General features: G+C 45.5%; 1 protein-coding gene across 1 annotated transcript in view; it reads left to right on the top strand.

Annotated features, from left to right (window-relative positions):
* The window catches only part of ARRB2 (arrestin beta 2), a 150,824-nt gene that overhangs the window by 81,525 nt on the left and 52,066 nt on the right, over positions 1 to 17,233 (top strand). The window contains exons 5-7 of the mRNA XM_082254649.1: positions 708 to 904; positions 1,106 to 1,165; positions 7,110 to 7,177. Of these exons, the coding sequence (XP_082110775.1) occupies positions 708 to 904; positions 1,106 to 1,165; positions 7,110 to 7,177 (325 nt within the window). The remainder of the gene's footprint in view (positions 1 to 707; positions 905 to 1,105; positions 1,166 to 7,109; positions 7,178 to 17,233) is intronic.

The raw sequence follows: 17,233 nt of genomic DNA, 5'->3' as shown, positions 1-17,233 counted from the left end.
AATTTCTTCATCTAGGAAGAATGAACAATAAAGTTGCCCTGGGCCCCCCTGTTCAGCTGATGAGGTGTGGGCCCAGTACAACAGGACCAGTTGTACTGCCTTATTTTTTTTTTTTTCTGACCCTTAATAACCTATTTTTTGGCATATACTCGCCTTGTACTAAACTCCTGTGCCAAGAACCAGATCCACAGTCCTGGAAATAAATATACTACTACAATCCTAGATTTCTGATTGCCACTGTAAGGCTTGGTGCACTTGATGCCACGATCATTGGGCCTTCTCTAGCAGCCAACCAAAGCCTTCCCTGTGCTCTTGTGTCCAATAAGTTGTTTCACTAGAGGGGGAGCATTACCGTAATGACTTTGGTAGACTGGTGACAACCTAACCTTCCTATAGCTACCATGGTAGCATAATTTTTTGGGTGGTGGAACATCAATGGCTCTAGATTCTGAGTTTATTAGAGATGGGAGGCAGTAATTTTCTTTAAACACTTACTTATGTATTTATGATTGAAAAAAGAGGTCTACTTGATCATCGTCCTCTTCTCTATCTGCCTTCTTTAAATATTTTCTTAAAAATCGCAGGTGCACTTTAAGGAACACAGTTCTCCACTGACCTTGCCTAGTTGATTCCCCCCCTTAGCACTCCTGATCTCTCCCTTAGCACTCCTGATCTCTCCCTATCTCACTCGTTCTCTCCACCCTCAGTCTTCGTCACCTTGACCTGTGCTTTCCGTTATGGCCGTGAGGACCTTGACGTCTTGGGCCTGTCGTTCCGGAAGGACCTCTTCATCTCGACCTTTCAGGCCTTTCCCCCGCTCCCGGAGGAGAAGAAGCCTCTCACCCGACTGCAGGAACGCCTGGTCAAGAAACTAGGGGAGCAAGCACATCCGTTCTACTTCAACGTTAGTTAATACACCCTCCCTGTCTTTACAACTCCTATTTCCTGTAGTCACCTCTGCGTGTTTTTCCTGAAAATTTCCCTTCTTATCCTCCTCCTTATCCCGCTCACATCTGTTACCCCCCCCCTCTCTTTCCCAATTCCTTCTTCTTCTTCTTTTTTTTTTTTAATTCACGTATCAACTGTTTCTGCTTCATTCACTTAGATTCCACAAAATTTGCCATGTTCGGTGACACTGCAGCCAGGGCCCGAGGACACTGGGAAGGTGAGTGATGCCTGTGCTGAAGTTCTGCTGTTTGGGCTTGCTGGAACTGCAGCCAAAAGTGTAACTGGGCCCATGAATCTTTCCTACGGGAACATAACCCCCCACATGGCAGGCTATTTTGATTTATGTTCCTGTTGTGGAGGTTTCCCCTCCCTTCCTGGTATAAGGGGTTTACAACTGTTAATTTGGTTGGAGAAATGAAGTGGGGCAAGTCTTGAAATTGGTTTTAGCACTGGTTTTTCCTTCCACCTTTCTGAATGAAGCCTGTTTTCTGCACCAACGTAAAAACTATTTTCAAGGCTTGAAACCCAACTCCAAGAAATGTGAAAATTCCCCTTGTTGTGGTACTAAGCCCTCACTGCAAATGTTAAAGTAGAAGTCCCACCCTAACACTAAAATCTGTAAATCTTCATCCATCTAAGACTAACCTATCTAGTCCATAGTAAAAAAAAAAAGCTTCCCCAGCCACCAGTGAAAAGAATGAAGAGTTAGCAACACCACACCACACCACGTGAGTATATGGTGCACTCTTACCAGACAATATTGACCCTCAAGTTATAGAGTGGTCAATAAAAGCAGGATTCCTGTGCGTAGCTGGATCCCGATAATAGCTGTGTATATCTAAAGTACTTACACTCACTTGAGCCCAAAGATTATAAACAAATCACCTCAGAATAGAAACCAACTCATAGTGTAGTGGGTTCAAACATAGAGTAGTTTATTCCAAGTATTGCATTCCCATCATGATCGAGGTATAAACGGCATAAAAAATCCAAATGGGGATAACCGCGGTGTATCAGCGTGCTTACGTCCCACGTGTGGTCCCGTCTTACACGTTTCGTCATAGATTGACGTCATCAGAGGCGTTGTTATCTGCACAACTGCATTTTGGTTGTTTTTGCTCCTTCAAGAAGAATGTATTAATTGTTATAAACTAACTATTGGCACCGCCTTTGCTTTTGTATCTATATTTGGTCTGTAATCTTACCTATATGGTTAGCTGCCTTCTATTTGTATATTATGTTCTGAGCGCAGATATATTTTTATTTTTTATTTTAACCCATCTAGCTGTGTAAAGATGAATTCGCTATACATACCTTTTTTTGAAGCCGCTCTGTTCCCACGCTGAGCTGTCAGCAGTGCCTTCCCTGTGAAGGTGGGTGCAGAGGAGGCAGCTGACAACGGAAGCCCCATAGTAACTCTATAGATGACATCACTCCTCATTCATTTCACAGCTTTTGTCGGCCTTCTGCTCCTGCAGAATGCTAAACCTGCTCTCTGCCACGTTCTAAACCTAATCTATCTAACCCTATAAAGTAAAAAATCGCTGTACTTGCCTATTCTGCAGCCGATCCGCTCCGGTCTCCAGCGGCGGAAGCTGTGTGCAGGGGAGGACCAACAACGGCTGTGAAATGATTGGGAGGTGAGGTCACCCATAGTTACTATGGGGCTTCTGTTGGCTGTCTCTCCTGCACCCTCCTACACGCTGATGCTGGGACCAGATCGGCTGAAGAATAGGTAAGTACAGCAATTTTTGCTTTACAGTGTTAGATAGATTAGGTTTAGAAAGTGGCACCGAGCAGGTTTAGTGTTAGTTAGGGTTTGCCTGAACATCTACTTTAACCACTTCATGCTGACGGAATGCAAATCTGCGGCTTCAGCTTCAGGGGGTTGTACTGGGATGATGCCTTCAGCTAGAGGCATCACCCTGGTACCCTTGTTTAGAGCCGAAGATCAGCTTTCCTGTAATGCCCACCGTGGTTATTACACCGGGTCGCATCGGGAAACCAGAGCAACCAACCAGCACATCCGCTGGCTGGCCAAAAAACACGAACAAAACCAGGTTCGGCTTTGATCGGGTCTCTGATGTAGAAACCTGTAAGCAATGTCATGACCTCTCTTCCCGTTACTGGAGCCTTAAAGGCACTAGATTGAAAAAAAGAAAATGACAGCAGTCAAAACAGCCAAACTTGGCGTTTTAAATGCTTTTAAGAGCAGAGGAGGGATTTGTCACTGCCTATTCCTGTCACAAGGGATGTTTACATTCCTTGTAACGGCAATAAAAGTGATAAAAGAAAAAATAAAATAAGATCATAAAAAAAAATTTAAACGCCCTGTCCCTCCATGCTTGCGCAGAAGCGAACACATCCATAAGTCACGCCTGCATATGTAAATGGTGTTCAAGCCACATATGTGAGTTATCGACGCGACTGTTCGTAACTCTAAACGGGTAACCATTAACATTTTTTTAAAGCGTCACCTATGGGGGTTTTTTCAGGAACCGTAGTTTGTCGCCATTCCACGAGTGCGCAGTTTTAAAGCATGGCGAGTTAGGTATTTATTTACTTGGTGCAACATCATCTTTCACATTAAAAAAAAATAATTAAGCTAACTTAACTGTTTTTTTTTTTTAATTGATAAAAGTGTATTTCTGCCCAAAAAAAAATTGCATTTGAAAGACTGCTGCGCAAAAACCGTGTGACATAAAATAGTGCAACGATCGTCATTTTATTCTCTAGGGTCTCTGCAATAAGAAGAAGAAGAAAAAATAAAAATATATATATAATATAATGTGTGTATATATGTATATGTTTGAGGGTTTAACTTGTAAGCAACAAATGTCAGAAAATCGCTTAGGCATGGAGGGGTTAAGAGAAGGTGGTTGTTCCACTAAAATTCTCCCGCAGGCTAATCTTGTGCTGCATTTAGGATTTATAAACTTTGTTTTATTTGAAAAATGTACTGGTTCTCTTTCTCTACTCTCTTTAAATATATTTTATTTCCCAGACTGTAGTATTTTTCTTTAGGAATGCGGTAGGTTCTGCTCTCACTGTGACCTTTTTTACCAGATTTTGATCGCTTTGGTCATGGGTGCCATTTCAGTTCAACAGTCCTGCTGTAGGAAATGCCACGAGTGTTTAAAAATAGATCCAACCCTCATTCACCTTTCGGGAAGTTATTGTTTCAGTATGGACAGCTCAGAATTACAGAAGACAGGTGTCAGATGCTTACCTTTTTTGGCATTTCTACTCCGGCACCGGCCCTGACATTCAGGCAGATGTGGCCAATCAGTGGCCCTACCTGATCACTGATTTTCCTTTCTTTGTCACCTTTGGCTGCATGATGGTCTTTAGGGGAAAGAAAAATTGTTACAGAAAGGTACTTATTTAAAGGGGCATTTAATTCTAAAAATAAAATTGATAGGAATTAGGGGTTTTTGGCAAAAGACATGCAAAGTCAACATAACTCCTGTGTGCATCTGCAAGAGTTGCATCATCAGTAGGGATGGGCGAACAGTTTGGCCGAGCATGAGTTCAGGCTGAACATTTGCCTGTTCGACCGTTCGCCAAACACCCAAATTTGGATGGTGATCGCCCTCCCAAATACCCTGCAATGCTGCGCCCTGATTGGGCAAAGCTTTGCCTAATCAGGGCACAGTATAAGCTGGTTATTGGGGAGTGGGGTCGGAAAGCTGGCCATGGCATCCTTAACAACGGATGAGTCATCAGCTGTCAATGGGTTTCCCCGCTGACAGCTGAAAAAAAGTGTCGGTTAAAAAAATAAAATCCTTTAAATATTCTGCCTGGGGAGGGGAGGGGGGGGGGGGGGGCTTTGGGGTCCCCTTAACCCATGTTGATGTGGACAAGGGCCATTTCCCGACAACCCTGCTATGTGGTTGTCAGGGCCGGGATGGGGGGGGGGGGGGAGGTATATTGGAATCTAAAAGCACCCTAAAGGCCCCCAGATCCCGCCCCCCCCCCCTTTGAGAATGGGCATGGAGGCACCAAAAAAAGTGCACAAAAAAAAATAAACACACGCACACAGTTTTAAGCAAGTCCTTTATTCAAAAATAAAAACTGTGTTCCCTAATGTAAATCCATCGTCGATCACTCATCCGCCAACCTGAAAAAAAAGATTGCTGTAGTTGAACGCTTCCCGCGGTTTGACAGTTTTTATATAGGGAAGGTGCCGGGCCACACCGGTGATGTCACCTGATGGCCCCACCCTTTGCGACGTCACTGACCCAGCATGCACCAGTCTGTGATGTCACGAGGGGTGGGCCCACCAGGTGACATCACTGGTGTGGCTCCGCTCCTTCCCTGTAAAAGAACTGTCAAACTGCGGAGCAGGCAGACCGCGGGAAGCATTCAACGAGAGCAGACCTTTTTTCGGGTCGGCTGGAGGCATGAATGACGATGGATTTACACCAGGGGACCTTTTTAAAAAAAGTCATTTTTATTTTTGAATAAACAGTGGTCTTTTCTTTTGTATGCTATTTTTGGTGCTATGTACCCCATACCCGTTCACATGGGGGGCGGTATCTGAGGGCCTGCTTGTTTAAAAGGGGGCTTTTAGATTCCGATAAGCCCCCAACCCGCAGACCCCGACAACCACAGTCCAGGGTTGATGGGAAGAGGCCCTTGTCCCCATCATCACTGCTCTCGGGAACAGCGCTAGATCGAGATTTGGCTCAGGTAAGTATTGATTTTGGGGGGGGGTTGCACCTTTTTTAAAGGAGGTTTTTTACCTTAATGCAGAATTCAGAGAATGCATTAAGTTTAAAAGCCTTTGCAACCACTTTAATAAATATCTTGGTAGAGTAGGTCTTTCTCTATAGTAGCTCTTCTTCTTTTTAATTGCAGGTAACGAATGGATTCCAAGCAGAAGCAATATGTCATTGCGTTCTTGATGGAGGGGTGCAGGCTGTCCAACATTCACAGAGGGCTACAGAATGTTTATAGAGATGACCCCAGTGATGAGGGCAATGACTTGTCATTGGTGACTGTTGTCAGTGGTTCCATCTCTGTAGCCTTCTGTGGATGTTGGACAGCCTGCACCCCTCCTGCACCAAGAACTCAATGATGACACATTTGGTTCTGCTTGGAATCCATTATTTACCTGCAATTAAAAAGAGCTACTATAGAGGAAGCGTTACTTTACCAACATGTGAAGTTTGAACGATCCTTGTAAGTTAATTAAAAAAAGTTATTGCATTACTGTTGATATTTAATAATTGTATTTAAAATAGTTGTCCTGTACAGTAAACCTGCAGTGTCTTTCCTATGGTATTGTCTCCTCTTACTCTGCCAAGTGCCAGTGCACACCTTAAAGTTTTTTAATTGATTTTTAAAATGTGCCATTCTGGATGGGGGCAGGGCAGCGTTACCATTAAAGCTCTTGTTTGCATTTGCACAGGAATCCCCTGGGTCTTGGGGCTACAAAGGTGGCATCCCCAAAACCCAGGTCATTTTCTTTCAACTGCTGATGAGTGCTTTGATAGTAACGCTGTGTTCTGTTTCTTCCTCTTGGCCAGTTATTATGATAGGCCAGCTCAGTAGCATAACAGAAGTAAGGCTGGCTGGACAGGCCCGACCATGAAGGTCTTATGCCTCGTACATACGCATCGATTATTGGCCGGGAATTTTCGGCCAACGTCCGATCGGCCGATTTTCGGCTTGTTAGTATGATGCTTTCGACAACCGACTCTGACTTTTCGGCCGAATAAAATCTGGTGTGCAGGCTATAAAATTTTTGTTGGCCGTCAACACAACGGCCGATTTTCCGTCAGTCAGTACAGATTTCGGCAGACAAAAATCTGATGAGCAAGACTGGGCATGCTCAGAGAAGAAAAAACACACGGAAAGTAAACCAGCACATGACATCACTTCTGAAGTAGATTTTTGTTGGCTGAGAAAATTCGTTTGCAGTCTAGAGCACATTTCAACCTACAAAACAACACTGGACAAAAGTCGGATGATCGGTCAGCCGATAATCGTTGCGTGTGTACGAGGCTTAAGATTGCCTTTCAGTATGAAGTCTGCATTTAGATCTGTATAACCTACTCCATTAGGATAGAGGGAAGGGGCACATGTCAAATGTCACATGTTTAAACAAAGAAACTAAACCCTTATGCAATTCTCACGCTGTAACTTTCTGTCCTCAGGCCTGCGGTGTTGACTATGAAATACGTGCCTTTTGCGCCAAGTCCATGGAGGAGAAGATGCACAAAAGGTATGGCCATGTTCAGACGTTGTATGCAGGTTCTGGTCATGACTTATTTTTCCATTCAGGAGTTGCTGAACCTAATGTATAGACTTACAAGTCACAGTGTAATACATTGTAAAGATCAAAATGGAATTGGCCTAACTCAGCAGTAGCTGCCAGTCATACATGGGGTACCATACAGCAGCCAAAGGGGTGCCATACCTGCTTTTTATTTTTATTTTGTTTAGCCAGTAGGTGATTACCGTTTGTAGTCACTGCCCGCCAGAACAGGAGCAGTAATAATTTTTTTAGGATTATTTTTTTTATTTTTTGTGTCCTGCTTTTTAATTTTTTGTTATGCTTCGTTTTTTTCTGTGATAAAAAGTTCAAATGGCAAAATATGCAAAAACACAAAAGAAAACGCATTTAAAGCAAAAGTTTAGCCTAAATTACAAACCTAAAAATCAGCACAAGGGACATAACTTACATTTTAGTATTACGTGTTCATTGTGCGGATTCTTCTTGGTTTAGGAGAATATTTTCTTTGCAATCCATCCCTGCTGTCCTAATCTTTCCTGTGTGACAGGGGTTAGTACAACTGATGTCTGTCAGGAGAGCTTGACTATGCCCGCCCTTTCCTGCCAGATCCACCATTTATAGAAGCTGTACTACAGCTTCTATGACTGATAAAGGATCTCTGAATGGGGGGTCTGGTGGGTGATAGCTCCTTTGTCATTCATAGAAGCTCTGATATGGGGGATCTTGATAGGTAGGAAGGGTGAAAATTTCTAAACCCAAGAAATATCAGCACAAGGGACACATACTAAAGCCCCGTACACACGTACCGATTGTCGGCTGTAAATATTCGGCCGACGACCGATCGGCCGATTGTAGGCTTGTTAAGCCCCGTACACACGTAGCGAACGTCGGCCGAACGATCGGCCGTCTTTTGTCCAGGGCTGTCGTGTCGGCTGAAAACTGCAAAAGACTGCACATGAATTTTGTCGGCCAACAACAGCCGACTGCAGAAGTGATGTCATGTGATGGTTAACTTTCTGTGTCTTTTTTCTTTTCTGAGCATGCCCAGTCTTGCTAATCTGCTGTTTGTCGGCCGAATTCTGTACTGACTGGCGAACAATCGGCCGTTCTGGTGTTGGCATACAAAAATTTGAATGCCTGCACAACAGATTCTGTTCGGCCGAAAATGCGCTGTCGGCTGTCGGAAGCATCATACTAACAAGCCTACAATCGGCCGATCGGTCGTCGGCCGAATATTTACGCCCGACAATCGGTACGTGTGTATGGGGCTTTAGTATGATGCTTCCGACAGCCGACCGCGCATTTTCGGCCGAACAGAATCTGTCGTGCAGGCATTCAAATTTTTGTTGGCCAGCACCAGAACGGCCGATTGTTCGCCAGTCAGTACAGAATTCGGCCGACAGACAGCCGATTAGCAAGACTGGGCATGCTCAGAAAGAAAAAAGACAAGGAAAGTTGACCATCACATGACATCACTTCTGCAGTCGGCTGTTGTTGGCCGACAAAATTCATGTGCAGTCTTTTGCAGTTTTCAACAGACACGACAGCCCTGGACAAAAGACGGCCGATCGTTCGGCCGACGATCGGTATGTGTGTATGGGGCTTTAATGTAAGTTATGTCTCTTGTACTAGTTTTTATGATGGTAATTTTGACTTAACTTGGGCTTTAAAAGTTTCCTTACTTTGACCTACACCATTAACTACCAATGTACTTCACAGAAATGGCCAAAAACAGATCCTTATTCCCATCTTTAAGCACACGTAATACTTGAAACTGTTAGCTCACTTGCCGGTATTGGGAATATGTGTAACCCATTTTAGGAATAATCTTTTCTAGTGTGTGCCAAGAGATGCATTGACATTTAGAACCTGTTTACCTGGTTGTGTTTCTATCTTGGTAAGATTGGAAAACCTTGTAGAGATAATGATGGGTAATTTTCTTCTGGTGGTGTCATCTCAAACGCAATAAGGGCGGAGAAAATCGCTATAAACTGTTATGATTGTAAAGGTGACTTGTTTCCGAGTGGGTTGGTAAATATAGAGGTTGGTGTTATTTCCATTGCCTGTGGCTTTGTTCGCATCTTTTTGACATGGACAGAGCATCAGCTGACTGTGCTCACTATGGACCGATGCGTTGTCCGTGGGGACCGACGCAGGTGTCTTTCCCAATACGTGCGTTCCTCTGGGAGATCACACCTTTAGGTCAGACTGCACCTGCTTTTGTACACAAAGTTGCCTGGTGACGAAACGTAGCAGATTAGATTAGGATGCTTGAAATAGCCTCATTGGAGCTAAATTTGCACCTCTGACAGTCACATGGCACAGGCTTCCATGATACTGGCTGCTCTGAAATCAAAAGGTATGCAGTAGATCAATGTGCTGGTAATTAATGGTCCAGACTAACGGAAAAAAAATATTTTTGTTTTAAACAGGTAGATAGCAGTATGCATTACCTGGAAATCAGTGAAGGTGTCATGTTTTTAAGTGAACGACTTAAGAGTAAAAGCGGGCAATGCACATGTTGGGAGGATTTATGGGGTCTGCCATTGCCTTTATTGAAAGTTGACTGGTTGTTTCTTTGTGAAGCCATACAGGCCACAAGTATTTTTAAATAGAAGTCAGGATTGGCAGCTCAGTCTTGTGCAAGATTTTCTTTAAGGCCTCTTGCACACGATAACTCTTGTTTTGAGCATCTCGCAGCTTGAAAAAGCTCAGTACAGCTTTTTTTTTTTTCTGAGCTAAAATACAGCCCATTAATTGTTATGTGCCTGTGCACACAGGCGCGTAAACAAGCGCTGAGCATTCTTCAGTAAGAACAAAATGGAAAAATCTGCATTTCTCTAGCGCTCATTGACAGACGTAGTCCTCGGTGATACACCACCTTCGGGTTATGTTACCTCCGCAGGAGCAGGACTAGACAGGAAATTAAAAAGCTCTGGCCACACCCTAGGGGCAGTCCCAGAGGGTATATCCTCTCTCTCTCTGCCTCAGCAAATCAGTTATTTTCTGTCTAGTTAGGAGTAAGGACCTAGATACCTTGCTGGGATCTTAGGTCCTAGCAAGAATTTTTTTCTTAAAGGATTTTTAGACAGCTTTTTTTCTCCAGTGTTCCTGTGAGATCTTCAAGCAAGAAAGCTGAACTGGGCGACGGGCTGGATGTTGAGATCCGGTGGTCACCCCAGTTCAGCCTACGAGCGCGTGCAGGCCATAGCTCCGCGCTGGGTCGGCCGCGACAAAGTCCCATTAAATGGACTGAACCCGCGAGTTAAACGTCTCGCTGAAACGCCAAAGACCATGAGTCACGGCGTACGTATCGGTCGACAGCCCTCCCGCCCCGGTGGAGAGGGGTACTGTCAGGAGTTGGTGCCCGCCTGGTTCCGGTATGGTGAGTAGTATGTTCCCCCTTTTTCCCTGACGGGGTTTGTGGTGAACGCGGGCCCCTCTCTGTATGGTAAGAAAGAGTCCTTTCTATCCTATAACATGTCACAAATCCTCCTACTTTGAGTGTGATTTTATGTGTGCAAAAAGCCAGGAGGCTTGGTTTGGGAGCTAACAATCTAATTGTATACATGTTTTAAAAATGTAATCTGTGGCATTCTGGGAATCTTATGGGTTAAGTATAAGCTACCTACCAGTCAGAAGCCACGGACATGTAGACTGCCTTCCAAATCAGATCTCCAGCTATTAGCAGGCCTCCCGAACGGCCATGCGGTCCGCCAGGGCCGGTACCGCCAACCACGCCATATCCCCATGCAGAGAGAGTGTTGTGTGCCCTGCAGCACACCGCTAGTCAGTACAGGCCGCCGCCATTTTTTTTGCTGGATCGCACGAGCCGCCATTTTGGCGTAGCCTCGTGTCTCCAGCATGGGGGCGGCCATGTTTGAGGTGATCCTACACCTCGTGGAGCTTGGGGGAGGCGCCGGAAGGCGTGCAGAGGGGCGGAGCCGCCTCCTTTCTTCCTGGGCAGCCAGCCAAAAGACTTCCTGTTTGTCAAGACAGCGCTGTATGCTGTTGCAGTTTAACTCTGAGCATCAAGTGGTGAGCCTGGGGGTCTATCTCTCTCTCTCTCTCGATCGATAGGGATCCCTAGCAGGTAACACTAAGGGGCTTTTTGTGGCGCTGGGGGTCAGAAAAAAAAAAAAAAAAAAAAAAAGTTTTTTTCTTTTTTGAATTATATTATCCAGGAAGTAACTGGAGTTATCATGGACCCTGCCACACATATTCCCCCACCTGTTTCCCTCGAGGGGGCCTCGGGACCCGCCGGTGCACAGAGTATAGAGTCATTTACAGCAATTTTGGAGTCTATGGTGGCTCGGGTGGAGGCGGCCTGTCAGGGACGGGGGTCAAGGAAGCGACCCCCGCCTACCCCTATACCATCTGACACCTCTGACTCAGATTCAGAGATGGTCACGGCAGTTGCAGGTTCCTCTGCCAGGGCTGTTATCCCAGGTAAAGCCCCCTCAGACAGTGAGGAGGACGCTTCTTCTCCTGCTATAATTCAGGAAGAAGCATTGGTGGACGCACTAGTTGTGGCAGTGCAAGAAACCTTAAAACTTGAGGCTTTACCGGCAGAGGCAACTGAAACAGAGAGGCCTTTTGGTACTAATAAGCCCATCAAGACGGCGAAGGCTTTCCCTGTACCTAAATGTTTTGGTAATCAGATTAAAGGAGAATGGGAGCATTCTAAACGTACCTTTACTATTTCCAAGCGTATTGCTAGACGCTATCCGTTTGAGGAATCCATCATTAAGAAATGGACGGTACCACCAGTCGTGGATCCGCCTATTTCCAGGCTGAATAAAGCCACGGTTATTCCAGTGGAGGACACTTCGTCCTTTAAGGATCCGGTGGATCGAAAGATAGAAGCAGAGTCCCGCACTATCTTTTCTCTGATAGGGTCAGCATTTAGACCAGTAATTGTTATTGGTCTAGTTTCCCAGACACTTACGGAATGGGCGAAAATGGTACGCCAAGATCTTAGGGGAAAAGATATTCCCCAGGAGACATCTGATTTGATGGAACAGATCATACAAGGGCTACGGTTTATCTGTGACGCAGCCTTGGACACTACTCCCTTGTTAGGGCATGCATCTAAGTTAGCAGTGATCCTCAGACGTGTGCTGTGGTTAAAATGCTGGTCAGCTGACCTAGGTTCCAAAAAGACCTTGACCAATCTCCCTTTTCAGGGGAATCGTCTATTTGGGGCCAACCTAGATGAAATCATTAAGGATGCCACTGGGGGCAAGAGCACTTTTTTGCCACAGGCTGCAAAAGCTAAGGGACCTCGCAACAAGCGAGGACCTTTCTTTACCGCCCATAAAGGGCGCCCGGCTGGTACTAGCGGGAAAGGCAAGACTCCTCCAGGAGGGTTCAAGAAGGGCTGGTCGGACAAGCAGAGGACCAACCCAGCCAAACCCGAAGCAAAGGAGTACACAGCCTGAAGGTGCGCCCCCACCCGGTTTCAGGGTGGGGGGACGTTTTCACCGGTATTCAGGACATTAGATCGAGTATCAACCACTACTACCGGTGCGATTCTTCCCTTCCAACATTTAAGTACCACAGGAAGCGGTAGTTACCGTTCCCTGAATAGATCTTTTCCTTTACCTTTTCCTAAGATTAGTCCCGATACCTCACAGGAATCGGATCTGGTTGACCAGATAGGCCAAGTAGCCTCTAGTCGGGTGACTTCGGTCCCTGAGGTTCAACCAGAAAAGATCACCTTTCCTGATAACTATCAGGTATCTGATAAATGTGTGGGAACAGAAAACGACCAGACTTTCTCGGATGGTCGGGGCCAGATAGCTCTAGGGACGCCTGGTTCAGATCCAATCAGCGCCAGTGGTCCTAGAAATTCTAGGCTGGCCTCCTCAAGCCGGCCTGGCCGACTTGGACATGCTAGTTGCAGACGTTCCGTGGGAACTTCGTCTCAGGGAGTGTCTGTGGTCTCAAGGACCAATTTACCTTCGTGCTTTACAGTCGCGGGTTTTAATGGCCTGGCCATTGAGACCCAAGTACTGAAGGACAGAGGTTTGTCTACTTCAGTCATTCCTACCCTTATTAAAGCAAGGAAAGCGACTTCCAGCAAAGTCTATTATCACACATGGAAGACTTATATTGCGTGGTGCGAATCTTTAGGATTTCCTCCACGTACCTATTCGGTGTCTCGAATATTGGCCTTTTTGCAACAAGGGGTTGAGCAGAAGCTAGCCTTGAGCACCATCAAGGGTCAAGTTTCAGCATTAGCAATCTTCTTTCAGAAGCCTTTAGCTACCAAATCCTTGGTGCGGAATTTCATCCAGGGGGTGCGGCACCTGGCTCCTCCAGTCCGCGCGCCCTTACCGCCCTGGGATCTTAATTTGGTTTTGTCGGTTCTACAGAAACCTCCCTTTGAAAACATCAGGGAGATTCCCTTGCTTACTTTATCCCAGAAGGTGGCCTTCTTGGTGGCTATTACTTCTGCTCGCAGGGTGTCAGAACTGGCTGCATTATCATGCCAGTCCCCATACCTAGTGATTCATAGGGATAAGGTAGTACTTCATCCTAAGCCATCTTTTCTTCCTAAGGTGGTTTCAGATTTTCATCTGAATGAAGATATTGTACTACCTTCCTTGTGTCCTCAGCCCAAGCATCATCGGGAACATGCGTTGCATTCCTTAGATGTGGTTCGGGCAATCAGGGTATACCTGAAAGCTACGGAATCATTCCGTAAGACGGATTCACTTTTTGTGATCACGGATGGCCCCAGAAAGGGTTTGCCTGCATCTGCCGCGACCATTGCCAAATGGATTAGACAAACGGTGGTACAGGCTTATTCTATTAAGGGTCAGAGTCCTCCGTTCCCTGTTAGGGCGCACTCCACTCGAGCGCTCAGTACTTCCTGGGCCTTTCGCCATCAGGCGTCAGTGGTCCAGGTATGTAAGGCGGCCACTTGGTCGTCGGTACATACCTTTACAAAATTCTATAAAATTGATGTGACGGCATCGGCGGATGCCTCATTTGGCCGCAAGGTTTTGCAGGCCGCAATTTGAGGAGACCGGTGGTCTACCTCGAGGGTTTTTTCTGTTTGAAAAAAAAAAAAAAAAAAAAAAAGAAGAATTTTTTTCTCTCTTTTGTTGAGTCTCATCATTAAGGATGAGCATTGTAAACTTCTAGTTGGCACCGGTTGGGCCTTCTAGATTGGGATTTGATTTCATTTTCCCACCCCTCAGTTGTGATACTGCTCTGGGACGTCCCGAAGGTGGTGTATCACCGAGGACTACGTCTGTCAATGAGCGCTAGAGAAAAATGGATTTTTGTAAAATCTTACCGTAAAATCCTTTTCTCTTAGCTCATTGACAGACGTAGTCCCCGCCCCTCTGTTTTTTTGAGTTGGGTTGGGTTAAATCTCTAAAGACTGCTTTTTCACATAACTGATTTGCTGAGGCAGAGAGAGAGAGGATATACCCTCTGGGACTGCCCCTAGGGTGTGGCCAGAGCTTTTTAATTTCCTGTCTAGTCCTGCTCCTGCGGAGGTAACATAACCCGAAGGTGGTGTATCACCGAGGACTACGTCTGTCAATGAGCTAAGAGAAAAGGATTTTACGGTAAGATTTTACAAAAATCCATTTTTTTCATCAGTAATTTAAGCCTCAATGCACGCAAAATATGCACGAATACGCGCAAATACATGCAAAAAAAAAAAAAGGTCTGGAAAAAGTAGATGCTCAAACAGGAGTATCGTGTGTAAGAGGCCTAAAGCAGGAGCTAAACCCAACATTTAAAAAAAAAAAAAAAAAGCTACATTCCTGGCATGCCGGGATTGATAACTGTCACATTTGTTTGTGCTCTCAACCACACTGTCAAACTATACAATGGCTGGTGTCAGAACTGATAACATGGCTGTTGCAGGCTAAGATGGCAGCTTTCCTTGGCTGAAAATGATAGGAGGGTTTACTTATGCTTTAATTAAAAATGTAAATAAAATCTTTCCCGGGAACCCTGCAATCCTAAATACAGAGGTCACTTTCAGGGCTTTTGTAACCTACAGATGGTGGCTGGCCATGCATGCCTGGTTCAGCTGCTGAAGGTCTGATCTTTTTGTAATCGATCTTTTGTTATCGAACATTCAATAGAAGTTGGTTTACTCAAACTGGAGCATGCAAAATCCTGGTGCAGCTGTGCATGGTAGCAATCTGCTGCTAACTTCAGCTTCTTCAATTAGGCTTTGACAAAAAAGCCTGGAAGTTGATTGGTTTCTATGCACAGCTGCACCAGATTTTGCACTCTCCGGTTTTCAACCCCATAGTTACATAGTGAAAATGGTAGTTAACATCGCTTGGTAACTTGTGCCTATATGTAATCCTATAATAGAGCTTACCTGTAGTTACAAGGAATAGCTCCTAAATGTGCATAGAAGGGATCGACCGATTATTGGCAATGCCGATGTATCGGGGGCTGATATGCACTTTCCCCGATATATCGGAATCAGCCAAAAAAGAAAAGAGTGATACTAAGCACCCTGCTCCTGCGCTCAAAACCAGGTCCTCAAGCTGCTTCGATCTGGGAACCTACACTTGGCATCCCGTATGGCTACGCCTTGCTGCCCTTTACAACCGGGGTGGTCAAAGATACTGAAAAACAAACACAAAAAAGTGCGCACCAGCCTAGCGCATTATCCAGCCCCTGATGTTACCGATATTGCCGATATTTAGGGAAAGCGCATGTACCGGAGTGATACCTGCAGCTAGAGGCATCACCCCGGTACTGGCGTAATGACAACTGATGTAGCTGAGAAGCCGCTCGGCTGTCATTACAAGGAGTGGGAGGGGACGTCTCTCCCCCCCCCCCCCCACCTCCCGATGCCTTCCGTGGCTCGCCCAGGTCTCCCGTCCCACCGGGAGACCCGGGCATCCTACCTGCACGGCCGCGAAGAGAAGACCTGATCAATATCGGCCGATACCGATATCCAATGACCAAAATATCGGTATAGGCACTAAAAAAACAATATCGGTCGATCACTAGTGTATAGTTTAGGACTGTGGTCTCCAAACCCAGCCCCTGGGGCCAGATGTTACCCTTTGCTTGCCTTTATCAAGACCTAGGGACATTATTCCTCCCACTGACACCAAGGAATGGGATACTATTCCTCCACTAACACCAATGCTGGGACAATGGTTATTCTGACCATTGTCACCAATGATGGGACACTGTTCCGTCTCCTGGTACCAACAGTGGGGCACTATTCTTCCCACTGACACCAATAATGGGGCACCATTCCTTCCTTTGATACAACAATGGGGCACTATTCCTCCCAATGACAGTAATGATGGGGCAATATTCCTCCCACCAATACCAATGATGGGGCATTCTTTACTTCCATTGACGCCAAGGCATTTTCCACTTCCACTGGCCACAGTCCCGCCATCTCAAAGTCGAGCGGACCGTAAACTGGCCTTTTGTTCAGAACGTTTGGAGACCCCTGGTTTAGGAGATATTCTCCATCTCTGCAGTTGGTGACTTCACCAGTTCATGTGCAATTCACTCTGACAGGACCGCATACTAAGGAATGTCGTCCCTTCAGAGCGATGTGCAGCGGCTGGGACTCCTGTGCACTGGAGTTACGTTTATTATGGCTTCACCAATCCAAGATGGAAGCCCTGTCAGCTGTTAGTGTGCCGCTGGAAGGCTTAATTTTAGGACAAGCCTTTAATGATGTGATAGTATGCGATGCATACTAGCATATTATGACATTAGCTTGCAGACATTAGCTTGCAGGAGACCGGATTTTATTTATTTTTTTACACAAAGTTTACTACCGCTTTAAGTTTAAAAAAAAAAAATAAATCGATTGAGTTTAACCAGTAGAAAAAAAAAAAAATACACTGAAAGAGTGTGGACTAGAGCTTAAAAGATAAGTCCACCCTAACAGTAAAATCCCTGCATCTATAGACCTCCATGATCTAACTCTAGCCCTGTAAAGATGGAATCAGTATACTTGCCTTTTTTTTTTAAGTCGATCCGACCCGATTCCACACTGAGCTGTCAGCCACGGCTTCGCTGTGGAGG

The sequence above is a fragment of the Pelophylax lessonae genome (assembly GCF_965119305.1).
Source record: "Pelophylax lessonae genome assembly, chromosome: 4".
Classification (NCBI taxonomy): Eukaryota; Metazoa; Chordata; class Amphibia; order Anura; family Ranidae; genus Pelophylax; species Pelophylax lessonae.
The sequence above is the reverse complement of the archived record's forward strand: the minus strand, read 5'-3'. Positions and strand labels throughout refer to the sequence as shown.